General features: G+C 54.8%; 1 protein-coding gene across 1 annotated transcript; it reads right to left on the bottom strand.

Moving 5' to 3' along the window:
- Positions 1-13,713: 13,713 nt before the first annotated feature.
- Positions 13,714-21,237, bottom strand: hapln2 (hyaluronan and proteoglycan link protein 2). The gene is given in 6 exon segments (XM_067976108.1): positions 13,714-14,000; positions 16,968-17,153; positions 17,800-17,916; positions 19,447-19,512; positions 19,515-19,796; positions 21,111-21,237. Coding segments are annotated over 6 exon segments (1,065 nt in total).
- Between the last annotated feature and the right edge of the window lie 3,212 nt (positions 21,238-24,449).

The raw sequence follows: 24,449 nt of genomic DNA, 5'->3' as shown, positions 1-24,449 counted from the left end.
AGCGGGATGGGGGGAGTGGAGCGGGATGGGGGGAGGGGAGCGGGGAGGGGGGAGGGGAGCGGGGAGGGGGGAGTGGAGCGGGGAGGGGGGAGTGGAGCGGGATGGGGGGAGGGGAGCGGGGAGGGGGGAGGGGAGCGGGATGGGGGGAGTGGAGCGGGATGGGGGGAGGGGAGCGGGATGGGGGGAGGGGAGCGGGATGGGGGGAGGGGAGCGGGGAGGGGGGAGGGGAGCGGGGAGGGGGGAGTGGAGCGGGGAGGGGGGAGGGGAGCGGGGAGGGGGGAGTGGAGCGGGATGGGGGGAGGGGAGCGGGATGGGGGGAGGGGAGCGGGGAGGGGGGAGGGGAGCGGGGAGGGGGGAGTGGAGCGGGGAGGGGGGAGGGGAGCGGGGAGGGGGGAGTGGAGCGGGGAGGGGGGAGGGGAGCGGGATGGGGGGAGGGGAGCGGGGAGGGGGGAGTGGAGCGGGGAGGGGGGAGGGGAGGGGGGAGTGGAGCGGGGAGGGGGGAGGGGAGCGGGGAGGGGGGAGGGGAGCGGGGAGGGGGGAGGGGAGGAGGGATGGGGGGAGGGGAGCGGGGAGGGGGGAGGGGAGCGGGATGGGGGGAGTGGAGCGGGGAGGGGGGAGGGGAGCGGGGAGGGGGGAGGGGAGCGGGATGGGGGGAGGGGAGCGGGGAGGGGGGAGGGGAGCGGGATGGGGGGAGTGGAGCGGGGAGGGGGGAGGGGAGCGGGGAGGGGGGAGGGGGGAGGGGAGCGGGATGGGGGGAGGGGAGCGGGGAGGGGGGAGGGGGGAGGGGAGCGGGGAGGGGGGAGGGGAGCGGGGGGATTTAAACACAAGTATCACAACACTAACTGGCTGATGTAATGGGACTGGGAGACAACTTACACTGAAACTCTCTGTTTAACCCTTACACTGACACACACAGTTTAACCCTTACACTGACACACACAGTTTAACCCTTACACTGACACACACTGTTTAACCCTTACACTGACACACACAGTTTAACCCTTACACTGACACACACTGTTTAACCCTTACACTGACACACTCTGTTTAACCCTTACACTGACACACACAGTTTAACCCTTACACTGACACACACTGTTTAACCCTTACACTGACACACACAGTTTAACCCTTACACTGACACACACTGTTTAACCCTTACACTGACACACACAGTTTAACCCTTACACTGACACACACTGTTTAACCCTTACACTGACACACACAGTTTAACCCTTACACTGACACACACTGTTTAACCCTTACACTGACACACTCTGTTTAACCCTTACACTGAAACACTCTGTTTAACCCTTACACTGACACACACAGTTTAACCCTTACACTGACACACACAGTTTAACCCTTACACTGAAACACTCTGTTTAACCCTTACACTGACACACACAGTTTAACCCTTACACTGAAACACTCTGTTTAACCCTTACACTGACACACACAGTTTAACCCTTACACTGACACACACAGTTTAACCCTTACACTGAAACACACAGTTTAACCCTTACACTGAAACACTCTGTTTAACCCTTACACTGACACACACAGTTTAACCCTTACACTGACACACTCTGTTTAACCCTTACACTGAAACACTCTGTTTAACCCTTACACTGACACACACAGTTTAACCCTTACACTGAAACACTCTGTTTAACCCTTACACTGAAACACTCTGTTTAACCCTTACACTGACACACACAGTTTAACCCTTACACTGACACACACAGTTTAACCCTTACACTGACACACACAGTTTAACCCTTACACTGACACACACAGTTTAACCCTTACACTGACACACACTGTTTAACCCTTACACTGACACACACAGTTTAACCCTTACACTGACACACACTGTTTAACCCTTACACTGACACACACTGTTTAACCCTTACACTGACACACTCTGTTTAACCCTTACACTGACACACACTGTTTAACCCTTACACTGAAACACTCTGTTTAACCCTTACACTGACACACTCTGTTTAACCCTTATACTGACACACACAGTTTAACCCTTACACTGACACACACAGTTTAACCGTTGCACTGACACACAGTTTAACCCTTACACTGACACACTGTTTAACCCTTACACTGACACACACTGTTTAACCCTTGCACTGACACACAGTTTAACCCTTACACTGACACACTGTTTAACCCTTACACTAACACACACAGTTTAACCCTTACACTGACACACACAGTTTAACCCTTACACTGACACACTGTTTAACCCTTACACTAACACACACTGTTTAACCCTTACACTGACACACACAGTTTAACCCTTACACTGACACACACAGTTTAACCCTTACACTGACACACTGTTTAACCCTTACACTGACACACACAGTTTAACCCTTACACTGACACACACTGTTCAACGTTTACATTTCTCAGTTTGACCCGGTCGCTGTGCTCGCCAGAACAGACTGTGTGATAGGACCCCGTGCCTGTGAGATCAGGAACTCTACGTGTTGGGCACTGCAGGTGCCAACCCTCGCCCCGACTGCCTGTGCCCTCCTCCCAGTTCACCGACACCAGTCTCTGGAACAAGCGCGGGACTCGAGCCGCTGCGATACCTGTCTCAATCTCTCTCTGGTCTTCCTTCCCAGAGCCCTGCTTCCCGAACCCTTGCGAGAACGGAGGGACGTGTGTGGACGAAGACGCCGCCTTTTCCTGTCTCTGCCTGCCGTCCTACACGGGCGGCCGCTGCCACCTGGGTGAGTTTTGTACAGAAGCCGTGGTCCCATCCCTGAGCTGAGGGCAGCCTCCAACTCCCCGGCCAGCACAATGTTCAATCGCCGGAGCTTTTACGGGCGGCACCCTCGCCTCGGAGTCAGGAGGTCGTAGGTTCGAGGCCCACTCCAGAGTCTTTCCGATGAGACGTCAAACCGAGGCCCCATCTGCCCCTCTCAGGTGGACGTAAAAGATCCCACGGCCACTATTGGAAGAAGAGCAGAGGGGGAGTTCTCCCCTGTATCCTGGGGCCAATATTTATCCCTCAACCAACATCACTAAAACAAATTATCTGGTCATTATCACATTGCTGTTTGTGGGATCTTGCTGTGCGCAAATTGGCTGCCGCGTTTCCTACATTACAACAGTGGCCACACTTCAAAAGTACTTAAAGTGCTTTTGATGAGAGAGAGATAGCTACCAGTGGGTTTGACGTCTCATCCGAAAGACGGCACCTCCGACAGTGCAGCACTCCCTCAGTACTGGCACTGGGAGCGTCGGCCTGGAATTTGTGCTCGAGTCTCTGGAGTGGGGGCTCCGAGGCGAGAGAGAGAGAGAGAGAGAGGGAGAGAGAGAGAGCTACCCACTGAGCCAGGGCTGGGCGCCTCTCACGATGAGATGGGGAGATTGGGACTCCCGATGCACGGTGGATCTGACGATGTTCTGTTTCCCGGGGTAGATGCGAAGACGTGCAAGGAGGGTTGGCAGAAGTTCCTGGGAAATTGTTACAAGCACCACAAGGTGAGACGCACGTGGGAGAAGGCAGAGGAGCACTGCCGGCATGGGGGAGGCCATCTCACCAGCATCGTGACCCCCGAAGAGCAAAGGTTCATCAACGGTAAGGCATCGAGCTGCCTTGCGTCTCGGAGGATCGCAGGGGACACTTGTTACAGAGTCCGACTCCTCGCTGGGAGAGGCGCGCGCCGTACAGAGGGGGCTCCCGAGACAAACTCTCACCAACAAGCATCAGTGCGATGGTCCTGTCTCGGACCTGCTATCTACCGCGACCGCAGAGAGGGAGAGAACGTCAGGGCCGATCTGTGCACTGACCTTGCCTCTCTCTCTCTCTCTGACGCTCTCTCTCCGCCGCTGGACCCAATATTCCTTGTACACATCTGCTGGGAGTGCGGGGGGAAGGGGTCGGAGACCGGCCTGCGCTCCAGATCTCTGCAAGGGGCAAATTGATAAGCCATCGATCGCTATGGTTAGTTGAGTGAAGCGACTACCAGGGAGGTAGAAGGCGAGCAGGCCGGACTGTGGTCTTTTCTCGTCTGGCGGTTCCTAAGTGTTTGGAAAGGAAGGACGTAAAAGGAGCGGGGCGGGGAGCTGAGATTATGATGGACAGCTCCAATCAAGGAGCTAGCACCGGCACCAGTTGGATGGGCTGAATGGCCTCCTGTGCTGTAGTTTCTACGATTTGCAGACGATTCTCTTGGATGGTGGGTGACAATGGGGGCATGGGATGGGGGCCAGACTTAAGCAGTGCTTACGAGGCAAAGTGACTCAAACAAAACAAGGGTCTTCTCGAATTCTCTTCTGTTGGCAGATAACTTCAGGGAGTACCAATGGATTGGATTAAACGACAAGACAATAGAAAATGATTTCCGATGGTCTGATGGGAGCCAGTTGGTGAGTCGTTGAAGAGTTTGCTCAGTTTGGTTGAGTTGTCTTACCTTCCTGCACCCAGGGCGATGTCAGCTCCCTGGGGTGTAGTTGGGAGAAGGTCTGAGTCCCCAGGGTGCAGGACTCCACCCAGGCTGGACAGAGCAGCGGACAAGGTGAGACCCATCAGGAAATAATGGTGTCCGCTTGGGGTTTTAAGAGGTTGCAGCCATTATGAAGGAGGGAAGAGATTGTAACTGTCAGGAAAGATTGAACAGGCTACAAAAAGAGAAGACCAAGGAGTGACCTGATGGGGGTCTTCAAGATTATGAAGGGGTTTCGACAGGGTAGACGTAGAGACGATGTGGGGGGAGACCAGAACTAGGGGGCCAGACGTCTCCTCTTTCTGCGGGCTGTCTGATTCTTCAGCGAAGAAAGTTTGAGGCCGCTCTCCCCCAACGACCAGGTATGGTGATGTTACTGGGCTAGTTAATCTCGGAGAACCTGTAAATTCAAATGCCACCAGGACTTAAATTTAGTCTTAAAAAAAACCTGGGAATAAAAAGCTGGTCTCAGTAAAAGTGACCATGGAGCTGTCGGACTGTCGGGAACTGGTTTAATTAATGTCCATTTAGGGACGGGACACCTGCCGTCCTTGCCCACCCTGGGCCTACACCTGACTCCAGTCTCCACACCAACATGGTTGACTCTTAACTGCGCCTCTGAGGTGTATCAAACCTGCTACTGTGGTTCAAGAAGGCGGCTCACCACCGCCTTCTCAAGGGGCAACTAGGGATGGGCAATAAATGCCGGCTTTGCCAGCGACGCCCACATCCCCAAGAATGAATTTTTAAATAACTCACCCTTGGCATGGCCGCACAGCTCGACAGTGCCACTAAACCAAATGTTTCATAACCGCACAGGTGGTGCGTGAAATGGCCTCACACTGTCAACTGGAATCTCTGTTCCAGAGCCCTGGTTAGAGCCCACCTGGAAATACTGCGTTCGGTTCTGGGCACCGTCCCCTCAGGAAGGATATATCGGCCCTTGGAGGGGGGGCAGCGCAGATTCACCAGAATGAGACCGGGGCTAAAAGGGTTAAATTACGAGGCCGGGTCGCACAGACCGGGCTTGTATTCCCTCGAGTGCAGAGGGTGATCTAATCGAGGGGTTTAAGATGATTAAAGGATTCGATAGGGTCGATGGAGAGAAACTATTTCCTCTGGTGGGAACAAGGGGGGGCAGAACCTTAAAATTAGAGCCAGGCCGTTCAGGGGTGATGTCGGGAAGGACTTCCTCACACAAAGGGGAGTGGGAATCTGGAACTCTCAAAAAGCTGCTGAGGCCGGGGGTCGATTGGAAATGTCAAAACTGAGATTTTTGTTGGGTGAGGCGGGGAGATGGAGTTAAGATACAGATGGCGGAATGACTCGAGGGTCTGAACGGCCTCCTCCTGCTCCCGCGTTCCTCGCTCTCCCTAATTGTTTCTTTCTTCCTTTCCTCGTTTGCCCGGCGGCCTCCTGGGCACCCAGATGTACGAGAACTGGTACAGCGGGCAGCCCGACAGCTTCTTTGTGTCCGGGGAAAATTGCGTGGTGATGGTTTGGCACAAAGGAGGGCAGTGGAGTGACGTCCCCTGTAACTACTTCCTCGCCTTCACCTGCAAGAAGGCCATCAGTGAGTATCCAGCTCCCAATCCAGCTCTCCGGTTAATCCCACTCCTTGGCGCCCTCTCCCACGGCCTTGACATCCTTCCTAAATGCAAGTTTCTCTCTCTCTCTCTCTCTCCTCTCTCTCTCTGATTAAGTCTCCTGCGGACCCCCCCCTGTATTGGACAAGACCAGAATACTTGGAAGAGTCAAGCTGCAACACGAAACCAACTCAGTTGTTCGATACCACTGTGAAGAAGGGCTCGCTCAGAGCAATGTTCCCACCATTAGATGCTTGGCAAATGGCACTTGGGAGGAACCCAAGATAGTCTGCAGTCCGGGTAAGTGGGAGACCATTCAGTCCACTCGAGGGCGGGAAGTCTAGAGGGGCAGCACTTTCCAGTCAAAGGACAATTGACCCCCAAATCTGTGGCTTTGTTTTTGGAAACGGGAGGTCCCTGAGAGTCAGGAGGGGTTTGCGATTCGGCCTTGGTGGCTCTAGGCGTCCGAGGGAAAATGTGTTTGAGGGAGCAGCACTTGACGTCCCACTGGGGGTAGGCCCACTGGGGGTAGGCCCACTGGGGGTAGGCCCACAGGGGGTAGGCCCACTGTGTGTAGGCCCACTGGGGGTAGGCCCACAGGGGGTAGGCCCACAGGGGGTAGGCCCACAGGGGGTAGGCCCACAGCGCCTGGCTGACCCTCAGCTGTGACTAATTGGCAGTCTCGGCTCCGAGAGGCTGCTGGGGTGGGAAATGGAAAAAGATCTCCTGAGTGCAGGAGGGGGATCTCCTCTGTGGGCTGAGATACAATGAGGGTAGAGGGAGCTTTACTCTGTATCTAACCCTGTACCTGCCCTGGGAGTGTTTGATGGGACAGTGTAGAGGGAGCTTTACTCTGTATCTAACCCTGTACCTGCCCTGGGAGTGTTTGATGGGACAGTGTAGAGGGAGCTTTACTCTGCATCTAACCCTGTACCTGCCCTGGGAGTGTTTGATGGGACAGTGTAGAGGGAGCTTTACTCTGTATCTCACCCTAGATTGGAAACAGACCAGTATCCCTCACTTTATCCTGGTGAGTAATTGTCCTTGTTATTTTCATGCCTTTTCTTTTGTTCCAGCCTCTAGCCACAGTCGGGTCCCCCGGACACGGGGAAACAGAACCACATCCGAGGGAGCTCCAGCGTTAAAATAATACGGGAAACGAGTGCCTTAGTTTCGTGCTCCAGCACAGCAGAGAACATTGCGAGCCTGCAATGAACTCTTACTAATCAGAGACTTTCTATCCCTCCCTGACTGAAAAGTAGTCCGGCTTCAGCATCTCACCTGCATCCGATCTCTGCCACCCACCCCCGATTCCTAGTTCCAAATAGTAACCCCAGGCAACTCTCCCCCCGACCCCCCCACTGTCAGATGTTTGAACTAACGGGGGAGTGACCAGATCTCTGGCTGAGTGACGGATCCCTCAGGCCTGATCCATAGCATTTTTGGGCTACAGCATTGGACAAGCCTTCAAAGCGTCCTCTTGCAGCAGCTCCCAACGAAGGAAGCCCCACCCGTCACTCGTTAACCCACTCCTCACCATCCCCCCGCCCCCCTCCTGACCCCCCGCCCCGTAGCCCTGATTAAAGACCCCCCCCCCCGGCCATTCCCTTGGGATCAGAGCCCTGAAGCAATCCCACCGTCCCCGTCCTCATCCGCTGGGGATAACAAGAGCCAATGGCTCCCAACACCATCAGCGCACCGAGCACACCGTCTCCCAATCCCGATCTCCCCTCCCGCGCCAACTGGTAGAATCTTGCCGCACAGATGGAGGCCACTCGGCCTGTCCTGCCTGTGCTGGCTCGTTGAAGGAGCTGGCTAATAGAGCCCCACTACCCCTGCTATTTCCCCACGACCCTGGAAAATCCGTCCTCTTCAACGTACAGGTCCAATTGCCTTTTGACGGCAGCTAAAGAATCTGATCCCACCGCCCTATCAGGGAGTGCGTTCCCTCATTTCCCTCTTGACTCTTTTGCCAATTATTTTAAATCTATGACCTCTGGGCACCGACCCACTTGCAAGAGGGGACAGTCTCTCCCTATCTACTCTATCAAAACCCCTCATGACTTTGACCACCTCCATTAAATCTCCCCTGAACCTTCTCTGCTCTGAGGAGAACAATCCCAGCTCCTCCACTCTCTCTTCCTCAGTGCTAACTCCGGATTCAAGGCTTCCCAATCCCGTTCCAATTCCGGGCTCCCAACTCGGACCTCATTTCCGGCTCCCAACTCCAGGATTATAATTCCCGGTCCCCTGGATGTTCCCAAAGCAAATTTATTCCCGATGGAAGAAATCAAGAGTCAGTCACACGGAATATCGATGACATTCGGAATGAAACTCTCGTGAGAGACACCAAAAAGAACCGTCATTGAACTGGGAGAACGACAGGGCCTTGACTTGCTCTACCTGCCCTGGGAGTGTTTGATGGGACAGTGTAGAGTGAGCTTTACTCTGTATCTAACCCTGTACCTGTCCTGGGAGTGTTTGATGGGACAGTGTAGAGGGAGCTTTACTCTGTATCTAACCCTGTACCTGCCCTGGGAGTGTTTGATGGGACAGTGTAGAGGGAGCTTTACTCTGTATCTAACCCTGTACCTGCCCTGGGAGTGTTTGATGGGACAGTGTAGAGGGAGCTTTACTCTGTATCTAACCCTGTACCTGCCCTGGGAGTGTTTGATGGGACAGTGTAGAGGGAGCTTTACTCTGTATCTAACCCTGTACCTGCCCTGGGAGTGTTTGATGGGACAGTGTAGAGGGAGCTTTACTCTGTATCTAACCCTGTACCTGCTCTGGGAGTGTTTGATGGGACAGTGTAGAGGGAGCTTTACTCTGTATCTAACCCTATACCTGCCCTGGGAGTGTTTGATGGGACAGTGTAGAGGGAGCTTTACTCTGTATCTAACCCTGTACCTGCCCTGGGAGTGTTTGACGGGACAGTGTAGAGGGAGCTTTACTCTGCATCTAACCCTGTACCTGCCCTGGGAGTGTTTGATGGGACAGTGTAGAGGGAGCTTTACTCTGTATCTAACCCTGTACTTGCCCTGGGAGTGTTTGACGGGACAGTGTAGAGGGAGCTTTACTCTGTATCTAACCCGTGCTGTACCTGCCCTGGGAGTGTTTGATGGGACAGTGTAGAGGGAGCTTTACTCTGTATCTAACCCTGTACCTGCCCTGGGAGTGTTTGATGGGACAGTGTAGAGGGAGCTTTACTCTGTATCTAACCCGTGCTGTACCTGCCCTGGGAGTGTTTGATGGGACAGTGTAGAGGGAGCTTTACTCTGTATCTAACCCTGTACTTGCCCTGGGAGTGTTTGACGGGACAGTGTAGAGGGAGCTTTACTCTGTATCTAACCCGTGCTGTACCTGCCCTGGGAGTGTTTGATGGGACAGTGTAGAGGGAGCTTTACTCTGTATCTAACCCTGTACCTGCCCCAGGGAGTGTTTGATGGGACAGTGTAGAGGGAGCTTTACTCTGTATCTAACCCGTGCTGTACCTGCCCTGGGAGTGTTTGATGGGACAGTGTAGAGGGAGCTTTACTCTGTATCTAACCCTGTACCTGCCCCAGGGAGTGTTTGATGGGACAGTGTAGAGGGAGCTTTACTCTGTATCTAACCCGTGCTGTACCTGCCCTGGGAGTATTTGATGGGACAGTGTAGAGGGAGCTTTACTCTGTATCTAACCCGTGCTGTACCTGCCCTGGGAGTATTTGATGGGACAGTGTAGAGGGAGCTTTACTCTGTATCTAACCCTGTACCTGCCCCAGGGAGTGTTTGATGGGACAGTGTAGAGGGAGCTTTACTCTGTATCTAACCCGTGCTGTACCTGCCCGGGGAGTGTTTGATGGGACAGTGTAGAGGGAGCTTTACTCTGTATCTAACCCGTGCTGTACCTGCCCTGGGAGTGTTTGATGGGACAGTGTAGAGGGAGCTTTACTCTGTATCTAACCCGTGCTGTACCTGCCCTGGGAGTGTTTGATGGGGCAGGAGCCTGAATTGCGGAAGTTTCCCATTCCCCAGATTCCTCAGATCTTATTAAGATCGCAATGGGTACGAGGCCTGTTGGAGGTCTGTACCAGTGGTGTTTGTCCTTCACATGCTCCTTGGAACTTCCAATGTGGGGTAATTTTCTATCGAAGGTTTCAGTTAGCTGTCACTTTAGATGCACTGGGATCTTCAGATGGTTATAACAGTACAAGAGGCCGGGGGAGGGCCACGGAGGGCGGGGGGCCACGGAGGGCAGGGAGGCCACGGAGGGCGGGGGGGGCCACGGAGGGCGGGGGGGGCCACGGAGGGCGGGGGGCCACGGAGGGCAGTTATCGGTTCTGTAATTGATGAATTCATTTGTAACATTTTCATGTCAAATTATAATAAAATTTGTAATGTTTCTTTCCTCGACTTCGTGCTTTAATTCGACCAGTGAAATTAATCAGAAACTTCCGGAATCAAGGACAGGGAATCAATCGACAAGCTCCTTATAGAATCCCAATGAACCCCTTCCCATTCACTCCCATTGTACAGAATCCCAATGGACCAAACCCCTTCCCATTCACTCCCACTGTACACAATCCCAATGGACCAAACCCCTTCCCATTCACTCCCATTGTACAGAATCCCAATGGACCAAACCCCTTCCCATTCACTCCCACAGTACAGAATCCCAATGGGCCAAACCCCTTCCCATTCACTCCCATTGTGCAGAATCCCAATGGACCAAACCCCTTCCCATTCACTCCCACTGTACACAATCCCAATGGACCAAACCCCTTCCCATTCACTCCCATTGTGCAGAATCCCAATGGACCAAACCCCTTCCCATTCACTCCCACTGTACACAATCCCAATGGACCAAACCCCTTCCCATTCACTCCCACTGTACACAATCCCAATGGACCAAACCCCTTCCCATTCACTCCCATTGTGCAGAATCCCAATGGACCAAACCCCTTCCCATTCACTCCCACTGTACACAATCCCAATGGACCAAACCCATTCCCATTCACTCCCACTCTGTGGAACGGGTCCTGATGCTGACCACTGTCCAGTGACCCCTGCCGGCCTCTGGTTGAGAACCGGCCTGGGGCTGAACTAAAATGCTGTCGCTCCCAGACTTGTCTCACACATGAGGGGCAAACACTCGGGGTGGATGGTGGGGTGGGGTTGGAGGTCGGGGTGAGGAGGGAGGGGGAGGGGATCCGAGACCACCAGTGTCGGAGAGGAGAGGCGGGGAGTGGTGGTGAGACTCGGCGGGGGGCGGTGGAGATGGGGCTGATAGGCTGGGGGTAAGAAATGAAACAGAAAACAGAATCACTGGCTGAAATTGTTTACTGATTTACAATCCGATTTTTATTCCCTTTCCTGCGTAATATTTACGCACAGCACACAATTTTCCTTCACCATGATTTCTGAACCCAATCACGGTCAGGGTTTTGATTAGAGCCACGAGCAATGCACCGATTTTAAAAACAACCATCAATTAATAATCAGCTTCCGTGCCGGTTATGCGAGTAATAACTGTATTCGTTATTAATTACTATTATAACCGATTTAATCCACATAAGTGTAGCAGCCTTGGACAGGCCGTCACCATTACACATTGAGCCAGTCGGAGGGGAACGCATGTGGGTTATTACCGGGGCTTAAGGGTTAAATTACGAGGCGCAGTCGCACAGACTTGTATTCCCTCGAGTATAGAGGGTGATCTAATCGAGGGGTTTAAGATGATTAAAGGATTCGATAGGGTCGATGGAGAGAAACTATTTCCTCTGGTGGGAGAGAGTCCAGAACAAGGGGGCAGAACCTTAAAATTAGAGCCAGGCCGTTCAGGGGTGATGTCAGGAAGCATTTCTTCACACAAAGGGGAGTGGGAATCTGGAACTCTCTCCCCCCAAAAAGGCTCTGGATGCTGGGAGTCAATTGGAGCTTTTCAAGGCTGAGATTGATTGATTTTTGTTGGGCATCAAGAGATATGGACCAAGGCAAGTAAGATGGAGCCAAGGTACAGATCAGCCATGATCTAATTGAATGGCGGAGCAGGCTCGAGGGGCTGAATGGCCTCCTCCTGTTCCTATTGCACACTGCCAGCTGTTTCCACAGAGGGCGCTGTAGTCGGATGTCGTCCATCACCTCGAATGACCTGCGTTTCTTGTTTTGCTCCCCTTCCTTCCTTGAAGGACCGAGACTTGAACTGGGGTTGGGTTCTGCTCCTGCTGGCGTCCTCTGGCACTGGGCCCGAGTGACCATTGTTTCATGGGATGAGGCCGGACCATTGACCGTTGGCCGGGCTGGTCCTCCTTGGTCCTGTGCCCACGCATGAAGACTTTACAAAGCTGGAGGCAGTTGGTAATCTCCCTTCCAACCTTCCCTAATCCCAACGATTGTGCCCCAGTTGAGATCGGTTAAGGACGGAGATGGAATTTGCGTCCTCCCAGTCGTGGTGAATGGTGCCCAGAGTTACAAGAGGGAGCTAATGGCCGACTGACACTTCCAGAAAGTTTTCTCTCTTCTGGTCCGGCAACGCCTCGGTTAAAAAATTCTCATCCTTGTTTTCAAATCCCTCCGTGGCCCTCGCCCCTCCCTCCCTATCTCTGTAACCTCCTCCAGCCCCACAACCCTCCGAGATCTCCGCGCTCCTCCAACTCTGGCCTCTTGCACATCTCCCGATTTCCATCGCTCCACCATTGGCGGCCGTGCCTTCAGCTGCCTGGGCCCTAAGCTCTGGAATTCCCTCCCTAAACCTCTCCGCCTCTCTCCCCTCCTTTAAGACGCTCCTTAAAACCTCCCTCTTTGACCGAGCTTTTGGTCACCTGTCCTAATATCTCCTTATGTGGCTCGGTGTCAATTTTTTTTCCGATTTATGCCCCTGTGAAGGACCTTGGGGACGTTTTACTACCAGAAATGAAAGACTTCAGTTATGTTGTGACCCCTCCCACCAGCTGCGAATGGTTTAACCCATCATGCCCCCATGTTGTGACCCCCCCCCACCAGCTGCGAATGGTTTAACCCATCGTGCCCCCACGTTGTGACCCCTCCCCCCAACATCTTGCGTGGATTTGACCCCAGGTTCCCGAGGTCAAATGCCAAAGTTTAAACCAGTTAGTTCATTGGGGGTCCACCCCTCTCTCCCCTCCTTCAAGACCCTCCTTAAAACCTCCCTCTTTGACCAAGCTTTTGGTCGCCTGTCCTAATATCTCCTTATGTGGCTCGGTGTCAAATTTTGGTTGATTAACGCCCCCATAAAACAAACTTAGGACGTTTCACTATGTTAAAGGCGCTATATAAATGCAGGTTGGATGCCTTGGCACCAGGAAGGTGTCAGGCCCTTAAAGTGGTTAAGGAGATTAACAGGCAGGTGTTACAGCAAAATTAGATCAGCCCTGAATGGCGGAACAGGCTCGAGGGGCTGAATGGCCTGCTCCTGTTCCTACGTTCAGAAGTTACCGGGAGGACAGGGTGAGGTAGATCCCAATTTGTCCGCTGGATAACGCGCCCAAAAGGGATGAAAACAGTGGGAATTCTGTCCCGTCTCCGCAGATCTCTGGAGAAATTCCCGCTTTATCATTTTTCTCTCCCCCCGACACTCTACGGGACTCGTTTTTTTTTTTCCGCTCCTCCTTCGAGTTCGTCCTCTCCCGGACTCCGGCGGATGGGAGAGTTTACCGCGGCATGTAGCAGTACACCCCGTACTGGCGCTGCGACAGGCTGGGGAACCCAAAGGTGCGCACTCCGGGGTCGGGCCCTCCGCACCGGTACCGCGGGAAGATGATAGGGAACCGGATGCTCCCGTCAGCCAGCCACCCGGGCTCGCACTGGTGAAGCCGGGAGAACTTCCACGCAGCGTAGAGCTGGCCCACCTTGGCGATGCTCGCTCCTTCGCTCCGGCACGCATTCGAGGCACCGACATAATCGTACTTTTTCGGACTTCTCCGGAAGTAAACATATCCTGAATGGGAAAGACAGAAAAAGCAATCAGCTCCCTCAGGTTAGATACAGAGTAAAGCTCCCTCTACACTGTCCCATCAAACACTCCCAGGGGCAGGTACAGGGTTAGATACAGAGTAAAGCTCCCTCTACACTGTCCCATCAAACACTCCCAGGGGCAGGTACAGGGTTAGATACAGAGTAAAGCTCCCTCTACACTGTCCCATCAAACACTCCCAGGGTCAGGTACAGGGTTAGATACAGAGTAAAGCTCCCTCTACACTGTCCCATCAAACACTCCCAGGGCAGGTACAGGATTAGATACAGAGTAAAGCTCCCTCTACACTGTCCCATCAAACACTCCCAGGGCAGGTACAGGGTTAGATACAGAGTAAAGCTCCCTCTACACTGTCCCATCAAACACTCCCAGGGGCAGGTACAGGGTTAGATACAGAGTAAAGCTCCCTCTACACTGTCCCATCAAACACTCCCAGGGCAGGTACAGGATTAGATACAGAGTAAAGCTCCCTCTACACTGTCCCATCAAACACTCCCAGGGCAGGTACAGGGTTAGATACAGAGTAAAGCTCCCTCTACACTGTCCCGTCAAACACTCCCAGGGCAGGTACAGGGTTAGATACAGAGTAAAGCTCCCTCTACACTGTCCCATCAAACACTCCCAGGGCAGGTACAGGGTTAGATACAGAGTAAAGCTCCCTCTACACTGTCCCATCAAACACTCCCAGGGCAGGTACAGGGTTAGATACAGAGTAAAGCTCCCTCTACACTGTCCCATCAAACACTCCCAGGGCAGGTACAGGGTTAGATACAGAGTAAAGCTCCCTCTACACTGTCCCATCAAACACTCCCAGGGCAGGTACAGCACGGGTTAGATACAGAGTAAAGCTCCCTCTACACTGTCCCATCAAACACTCCCAGGGGCAGGTACAGGGTTAGATACAGAGTAAAACTGGGAGATTCGCCTTTAATCCCTGGAGACTCCAGGACAATCCGGGAGGGAGAGGGGGATTGGAGGAGGGGAGTCAGGGAATCCTGGATTGAGCCTGGAGTCAGGTCCATGTTGGAATGTTCGGAGAGCCTGCATCTCTCTTCCCTGCCAGCAGGTGGCGCAGTTGCCCGGTGTTGCCGGCCGCAACATCGCCCCCTGTTGGCGGAAAGGCGCCACCGCCGGGCTATTGTCGCCAATGGCCAGAAAAAAAATGGCCAATTCCTGAAACCCAATCGTTCGCGGCCTTGAGGGAAGGAGGGAGGAATGTCTTTGCGAAGTAATTGTGCCCTTTAATTGGCAGGGGGACAGTTGGTAATTCTCCCACTGTCAAACGGGCACTGCCAAGTTTCCTGAATTAGCCGACTGCAAGTTAATGTTCGGACTCGGGCCTGTGTTTCCCCGAAGCCCTCCCTCCCTCCTGGCAACCGCAGTCGTCCGTTTGCGCGGCCTGCTCTGCTGTACCCTCCACCCCCCCCCCGCCTCTCCCTTTCTTTTGCCCGTCCTTTTAATTGAGGGTTTAAGCCGAGGTCCTGGCTTTCATAGGAAAAAAAAACAGGCTAACCGCGGCCTGCGGCTCGCCGCCGCGCCTGGGATCTTGCTGTGCGCGAGCACGGCTGCTGTGTGTTTGGCCCACGGAACAACCGTGACCACGGTTTGAAGGGTAATTCAGTGCGTGTTTGGAGGCGGGGTGGGCGTGTTTCTGAGAGCTGGTGACTTTTGGAGAGTGAGTTGAAAGCAATGAGCTGAAGTCCCTCGATACAAAGCCTCCCAGATCTCCGCGCTCCTCCATTTCTGGCCTCTCGCACATCCCCCACTCCCTTCGCTCCACCATTGGCGGCCGTGCCTTCAGCCGCCTGGGCCCTGAGCTCTGGAATTCCCTCCCTAAACCTCTCCGCCTCTCTCTCCCCTCCTTTAAGACGCTCCTTAAAACCTACCTCTTTGACCAAGCTTTTGGTCACCTGTCCTAATATCTCCTGATGTGGCTCGGAGTCAAATTTTGTCTGATTTACGCTCCTGTGAAGTGCCTCGGGGACGTTTTACTACGAATTTGGGTTAATCCAGTAAAGTCAGCTTTTAGGCTTTGTTAAGCAGGGAAGTCCGTTCCCTGAGCTGTAACGTCTTAAAATGGTGAGAACGCAGGACAGGCAGAAAAGCTCCCTTTGCTCACTCATCCATTAAGCCTTGACGCCTTACTCGAAGATAAGCATCTGCCTGAGAAAGACCCGAGATCCGAAAGGGCGGGAGTGGAAGCAGATCCAGCAGCAACTTTCAAAAGGGAATTGGGGATGTACTCGAAGGGGGCAGAAATTTGCAGGACTACGGGGGGAGAGAGCAGGGGTGGGGGGAGTGGGACTGAACGGATAGCTCTTTGGAAGAGCCTCCTGCAGCTCCGCGTCGTTCCATGATTCTGGAAAGTTAGGGAGCGCGGTCAAATTAGAGAGTTACGTGTCTGCGAGGACAGGGCGAGCAAATCGGAATAATAACAGGTGACGAAACATGCCAGTCGTCATCTGGAAGGGGGCCGAGGAACAGCTCCGACAAAACTGACCTAAACCTCGATGAGATTTTACAGCGTCCGCCCGCGGCTCGCTCTCTCCCGCCCCCCCGCGGAGTCAGGCGGCCGTGGGTTCGAGCCCCCACTCCAGAGGCTTGAGCCCCGTAATCCAGGACTGAGGGAGCGCCTGCCCCTCTCAGGCGGACGGGAAAGATCCCAGGGACGCAATTCGGGGAGTTCTCCCCGGGGCCGATGTTTATCCCTCAAGCAACAGCGTCGAAAAGACAATCTGTTCATTAATCGCGTTGCTGTCTGTGGGATCTTGCTGTGCGCAAGGGAACTACATCGCAACACTTCAAGAGAAAGTAATTCGCTGTGGGCGGGCGGGCTTCGGGACGTCCTGAGGTGGTGAAACAAGAGCTCTCGAAGCAGTTGAAGCAGCAAACCAAGCTCCGAGGGGTGTAACTTGGTGGGCACAGGATTACCTTTGATGGCGGAGGTGAAACAGAAGGCATCGTATCTCTCCCGCTGCTTGTCCCTCGGGCCGTAGCTTCGGATGCCCGCAGCGAGGTTCCTGCCACCGCATGGGTCCCGCGGAGTGGAGACCGGGTAGTGCACGGTCCCGTCCTCCAGCCAGCCCGCGTTGCACCAGTCTAGACCCTTCACCCACTCTAGACGGGGACAGAGAGGAAGAGGATTACCCAGGCATAGCCCCCACCCCCCACCCCCGCTCCTCCCGCGAACCGTTCCCGAAGAGGTCCCAATGGGAGAAACATCGAAAATAGGAGCAGGAGTAGGCCGTTCGGCCCCCTCGAGCCTGCTGCACCGTTCAATATGATCGTGGCTGATCCTCTATCTCCTGGGCCGGGATCTCGCGTTCTTACCGTGTCGGCTATTCGACTGTATACGGCATCACACGCCCCCCCCTCACCGCTCGCCCGATTCTGGTCCACCGCCCATCCCCGCTCCAGAGGTGTCGGCCGGGGCTCAGCCTTCCGAGTCAGAGGGTCAGTGGGCTCGAGCCCCCGCTCCAAGAGACTCGAGCCCCGTAATCCGGGCCGACACTCCCAGCGCAGACCCGAGGGAGCGCTGCGCGGTCGGAGGGGCCGTCTTTCGGGTGAGACGTTAAACCGAGGCCCCCCACCTCTCTCAGATGGACGTAGAAGCCGCTATTGGAAGAAGAGCAGGGGGGAGGTGTCCTGGGGCCAATATTTATCCCTCAACCAACACCTAAAACTCGTGCCTTCGCCCAATATCTTCCCGAGGACGCGCACGCACGTCCCGGGAGTGGGTAAGTCAGTCGCTCGCACCCCTTACCTTGAAAGAGCTGTTGGAATGTCGCGAGCTTGGCGTCCTGCTCCTCACACGCCCGCACGGCCTGGTAATAGTTGAACCTGTAGCGTCCCTGGTTCGGTTGGTACGGGAACACCACCCCTGGCAACGGAAGAGGCGGCCATTTTAGTTTGCCCGCGTCTGCTTTCTCGAAGCGCCTCTTAAGTCCCCCCTGGGGCGGGCTTCACGGACCTGCATCGCCAATCGCCATCCCTCGGGGGGGGGGGGGGGCTATTCGACTAGGGGAGGCGTGTCGCAGGCCAGCCCAATCGTGCCTTCGCCCAATATCTTCCCGAGGACGCGCACGCACGTCCCGGGAGTGGGAACCCCGGCTGGTTCTCCCGCCACCCCTCGCTGGCCCGAGGCAAACGGCGCGCGTACCGTGGAACGCGGGGCCGAATCGCCAGCGAGGCATTGGGGGAGCGCGAACCGCGCAGGCCCAACACTTACTCCCAGGGAATTCGGCCCATCGGAGCTGTGGAAACGGTGGCCTGTTACCGTGGCAACACAGCGCACAGGCCCAATCTCTTCAGGCAGGCCTCAACCGAACACCCAGGCAACTAGGCCCGTGGTCTTACCGCTCCTGGCCTCTTGAATAGGCCGCACTGAATCAAGCCACTCCATTACCTCAACCCTCCCTTAACAATGCCTCCATTTTTTATCATTTATTCGTTCTCTAGAGTGGGACAGGGATCCCATTAAACAGAAGGTGAGTGTTTCGGTCTGTGTGATCGCCTGGACTGGCTTCCATCGCCTGAGGGAGTCGGAGAGGGATTTTTCAGAGTATTTTTTCCCTTTGTGGCCCTGGGTTATTTTTGGGGTTTTTTTTTGCCTCGCCCAGAAGGAGAGGAGAGGAGAGGAGGGGAGAGGGGAGAGGAGGAGGGGAGAGGGGAGCAGAGGAGGGGAGAGGGGAGGAGAGGAGAGGTCGGGAGGGGAGGAGAGGAGAGGAGGGGACACGAGTGGAGGAGAGGAGAGGAGAGGGGAGGCGATGAGGGGGAGGAGGAGAGGGGAGAGGAGCGGAGCGGAGGGGGGAGAGGAGGAGAGGAGACGAGAGGTGGGGAGCGGAGGAGGGGAGAGGGGAGCAGAGGAGGGGAGAGGGGAGGAGAGGAGAGGAGGGGAGGGGACGAGAGTGGAGGAGAGGAGAGGAGAGGGGAGGCGATGAGGGGGAGGAGGAGAGGGGAGAGGAGCGGAGAGGAGGGGGGAGAGGAGGAGAGGAGACGAGAGGTGGGGAGGGGAGGAGGGGAGAGAGGAGCAGAGGAGGGGAGAGGGGGGGAGTGGAGAGAGGGGAGGAGAGGAGAGGGGAAGAGAGGAGGGGAGGAGAGTAGAGGGGAGGGGAGGAGAGTAGAGGGGAGGGGAGGGGAGGAGAGTAGAGGGGAGGAGAGCAGAGGAGAGGGGAGGCGATGAGGGGGAGGAGGAGAGGGGAAAGGAGCGGAGAGGAGGGGGGAAGGCGGGCCTCCATGAATGGGCGTGTTGGGCGACCAATGGCGGGAGAGAGTGGGGGAGCGGGGGGGGTGGGGTTTGGAGGTCATGTGATGACACCTCCAGAGTTGGCGATCCCTAAACCAAAGGTGGCCATTGCGCTCCGAGTGAAGGGGAGGGGGGAATCGGTCAAAGGTTAAAGGTCTTTCTCACCGTCCAATTGTAGCTCAACGATGGCGCTGTCATCGTCCACTCCGTTAATCACCTCACACTTGTACTTCCAGAATCCTCCAGCCTGATGTCCACCAATAGCAGCGACACATCGTATTTATCATTTCTGGGGAGGTGGGCTCGCCCCGTGAATCCACCGTGACCCTTCTCCTGGTGGCTGTTCCCGATCAGCACAATGTTCTCCTTGAGGGACTTGCCCAGTTTGACCCACTTCACCCGGTACTCCCTGGGCACGATGCGCAGGCGGCAGGGGAGGGTGACGTTGGCACCTCTGTAGGAGTCCACCACCCTGGAGCCCGAGTTCTCCAGGTACTTGATGTGACCCAGCAAGGCTGTTCATTGGGAAGGAACATGGGAACATAGGAGAACATGGGAGCATGGGAGAACATGGGAGAACATGGGAACATGGGAGAACATGGGAGAACATGGAAACGTGGGAACATGGGAGACATGGGAGAACATGGGAACATGGGAACATGGGAGAACATGGGAACATGGGAGAACATGGGAACATGGGAACATGGGAGAACATGGGGGAACATGGGAGAACATGGGAACATGGGAGAACATGGGAGAACATGGGAACATGGGAGAACATGGGAGAACATGGTAACATGGGAGAACATGGGAGAACATAGGAACATGGGAGAACATGGGAACATGGGAGAACATGGGAGAACATGGGAACATGGGAGAACATGGGAACATGGGAACATGGGAGAACATGGGGGAACATGGGAGAACATGGGAACATGGGAGAACATGGAAACATGGGAGCATGGGAGAACATGGGAACATGGGAGAACATGGGAACATGGGAGAACATGGGAACATGGGAGAAAATGGGAACATAGTAACATAGGAACATGGGAATATGGCAACATAGGAACATGGGGACATAGGAGAACATAGGAACATGGGAACATGGGAAAACATGGGAACATAGGAGAACATGAGACCATGGGAATATAGGAACACAGGAACATAAGAACATAGGGGAACATGGGAACATAGGAACAAAAAAATATAACAACATGGGAACAGGAGCAGGCCATTCAGCCCCTCGGGGTCTGTTCCAGCATTCAATTCAATCATGGCTGATCTGTATCTTAACTCCATCTACCCACCTTGGTTTCCTTACCCTTAACCGGCCTCAACAGCTTTTTGGGGGGAGAGAGTTCCAGATTCCCACTCCCCTTTGTGTGAAGAAGTGCTTCCTGACATCACCCCTGAACGGCCCGGCTCTAATTTTAAGGTTCTGCCCCCTTGTTCTGGACTCTCTCCCACCAGAGGAAATAGTTTCTCTCCATCGACCCTATCGAATCCTTTAATCATCTTAAACCCCTCGATTAGATCACCCTCTATACTCGAGGGAATACAAGCCCAGTCTGTGCGACCCGTCCTCGTAATTTAACCCTTTTAGCCCCGATTATTATTCTGGTGCATTTACAGTAACGCTGTGCTGGCCGAGTCTCAATGGGATGTGGGAGATGGGGGAGCGACCAGGGGATGGAGATTGAAGGGGGGTTCGGGGTACATGTGGTCAAGAGGCAACTGGCCGTGTTTCGAGGGAGAGAGGGAGGAGCTTTAAAGGAGGCGGCGAGAAGGTGGGTAACCCGGGCTCGATGGGGGAGTTTGAAAAATACCTTGATCGCCCCGAATGTGATGCCTGTACTCCTCGTTGTTGCGGTCTCCGTGGGAGCTGTAGCGATACGGGACAGTCAGCGCCAGGGAGAAGAGATGGACCAAGATCGCTGCTTGGATTGCCGACATCCTGGGATGCACGGGTCTGCCTGCAGGGTCCAAGGGAAGGTTAGCGGTTAGCGACCATTTTGTAGACCCATTCTGAAGGACCCATTTTGTTGGGGCCACCATTGGAGAAACCCAACTTGGAGGACCGACCAATGATGGTTTCACCTTGAAAGACATTGAGAATGGAACTGGATGGGTCACGTGGAAGGTCAGAGATACAGTACGTCAATGATTTGAGAGTGAACCTATGACGTTAACCTCCCTCTCTTTCTTTACCGATCCTGACTGACCTGCTCTGTTTTTTCTGACGGTTTTTTTCCGACTTGTCGGTCAGGATTTCTGACTTTGTCGCTGCCTCTCCTCCTATCGCAAGGATTTGGCCTCGTGCTAATCTCTGGAATTTCTGAAAAGCAAATATCCCTCTCCGGAGCAACGTAAGCGGGAACTGAACCAAACAGGGATGGTCAGGAGGGAGGTGGGGGGGGATGTGGGGAGGGGGTAGGAGAGGGAGGGGAAGGGGTGAGAGGGGGAGGAGTGAGAGGGGGATGGGTTGGGGGGTAGAGGGGTGAGAGGGGGAGGAGTGAGGGGGGATGATGGGGGGGTAGAGGAGTGAGAGGGGGCGGAGTGAGAGGGGGATGGGTGGGGGGGTAGAGGGGTGAGAGGGGGCGGAGTGAGAGGGGGATGGGTGGGGGGATAGAGGGGTGAGAGGGGGGCGGAGTGAGAGGGGGATGGGTGGGGGGCGGTTGCCCTGGGAAAAATCATCCAGTGCTCCCTCAGTACATGAGGGAGAAAGGAATAGGAGGAGATGCTGATAGGGTGAGATGAAGAGGGGAGGGAGGAGGCTCGTGTGGAGCATAAACACCGGGATAGACCAGTTGGGCCGAATGGCCTGTAAAACCCGATGTGAACCCTTTGCTGGGAGGTGCGGGCGAAAGTTGGGGGAAGGGGGGCGGAGAATTAGGTCAGGCGATGCTTCCCCTCATGGTTGAATATCTCGCCAGCGCTGACCGACTGGGGGCGCAGGTGGAGAAAGGCGGTGGGGGGAGAGGGGGAGGTACTGGAGGGGAGCTGGCCCCTGTGGAGCCCGTACCCCAGTGAGGAAGAGTGAGGGGAAACACCCCAGTAAAGAGCGAGTGGGAATTTAGAGACGCTCCCTTAAAATCAGCACATCCACTTAGGCAACTTGGTTATAATCAGCCTGCACGACAGAGAGTGTAAACTGGTTTAAAATCTATTTGTTTTCCCTTTATCGTCCGATTAGGGTTTCAGTTTTACCCTACACCAAGTTAAAGGTCATCGGTTGACTGAAAAAATGGTACGATCGAGGGACCGGGTGCAAATGAGTCGTCGCTCACCATTAGTACAAGCGGCAGGACTCTCCCCCTCCTCCGCCCCGCTCCGAGTCAGAGGGACGCGGGCTCCAGCCCCCCTCCCGCTCCCCCCAACTCCAGATCTCTCAGCCCGTCATCCAGGCCGACACTCCCCACCCCCCCGCCCGGTGCCAGCGCCGAGGGAGTGCCGCACTGTCAGAGGTGCCGTCTTTCGGATGAGACGTTATTCCGAGGCCCCGCCCTCCGGTCTGGTTTGCTGCGTTACGACGGGGGAGCGAGGAGGGGATAAAGCCGAGGGAAACGGCCCCTCACCCTCACCCCCGTGCTGGGTTTATCGCCCCTTCCTTGTCTTCAGAGGACCCGGAGGAGGCCGCTCGGCCCTTTGTGCCTGTGCTGGCCCTGTGAAAGAGCTCTCCAATTAATCCCACTCCCCCCCCCCCCACTGCCCTGCAGGGTCTCGACGTCCTTCCCTAAAGTGCGGTGCCCAGAATTGGACACAATGCTCCAGCTGGGGCTCTCGCCCTGTTGGAAAGACACTACTTCCTGACTGTGTTGGCTCTGCAAGGTTCCTGCCCCTTCCCCCAATATTGCCGTACAGTTGCCCCGTTTACCGGTGTGCCCGGTGCCCGGTGCCCGGCGCCTGGATAGATTTTTGGGCTTCAGTTGGCACTTGTCCCCATGGGTCTGCACCATCGCCGCCCCCTCCAGAATTGGGGGCATTTTCAAGATGGTGAGGGCTGTAGCAGCTGAATAGCCCAATGGGCGATATCTCGAGGAATCAGACCAGCCCTGTTCGCAGAAACAAGGCCTTTTAAACCTGAAATACTGAGCATTCATCCTCAATATTCTGTCTTCCTCTCTCTCTCTCTCTTTCTCTCTCTCGCTCTTCTGTCTGCCTCTTTCCCTGTCCTCCTCCCAATCTCTCTCTCTCTGTGCATCTCCCTCTTTTTCTCTGTTTGTGTGAGTCTCTCTCTCTCTCTCTCTTTCTCTGTCTCGTTCCTTCTATCAGCCTCTTTCCCTCCCTTTCTCTGTCCTCCTCCCAATCTCCCTCTTTTCCTCTGTTTGTGTGTGTCTCTCTCTCTCTCTTTCTCTGTCTCGTTCCTTCTATCAGCCTCTTTCCCTCCCTCTCTCTTTCCTTTCCTCCCAATCTCTGTAGTCCTCTCTGCGTCTCTCTCTTTTTCGTTACTCCTTTTTGTCTCTCTCGCGCTCTCTATATCCTTTTCCCTCTCTCACTCTGTGTCTCTCTCTCTCTCCCTGTCTCTCTCCTTCTCTCTTTTTCTCTCCCTCTCTCTTTTCCCCTCTCTCTCCCTTTCCCCCCTCTCTTTCTCCCTCTCTCCGTCTCCCTCCTTCTCTTCCTCTCACCTCTTCGTTTCTCTCCACCTACTCTTAATATTTCCAGCTCTCCTTTTCTCCCTCCTTCCCCTTTGTTCTCTCCCTTTCTCTCTTGCTCCTTCTCCCTCTCCCTTTCCCCTTCCCTCTCTCCCCCTGCGATTCGATTCTGCTTCAAAGTTCAGTGGGGCAAATCCTGAACCCAGGAACGGAGACGGTTAACTGTGGTCCCTTGGGGTTAGTCCCCTGTCCTGTACTGAACTCGTGGAGACCCCTCCCCTCGCCTCCTCCTGCCAAGTCTGCTTTCCTTACCTCGAGTGGAATGCAGTCCTCTTGCAACTTACGTGGGAGACACGTCGAGGAGGGGGTCCCTGAGAGACGGAGTGTGGGACCTGCACACTCCCAACTCCCTTGGTGTCAGGTCTACAATGACAAATATCTGTCCATCCTCAGGCTTGGCCTATTATTGAGGGGATGAATGCACAGCTTGGATATTGAGTGCAGCAAACAACAGAATCTTTTCTCTGCTTTGTGTCCTGCTTGTGTCATTTCTTCTCTGCTCTCCTCCTTGTA

Source organism: Heptranchias perlo, chromosome 44, assembly GCF_035084215.1.
Source record: "Heptranchias perlo isolate sHepPer1 chromosome 44, sHepPer1.hap1, whole genome shotgun sequence".
NCBI lineage: Eukaryota > Metazoa > Chordata > Chondrichthyes > Hexanchiformes > Hexanchidae > Heptranchias > Heptranchias perlo.
The sequence above is the reverse complement of the archived record's forward strand: the minus strand, read 5'-3'. Positions and strand labels throughout refer to the sequence as shown.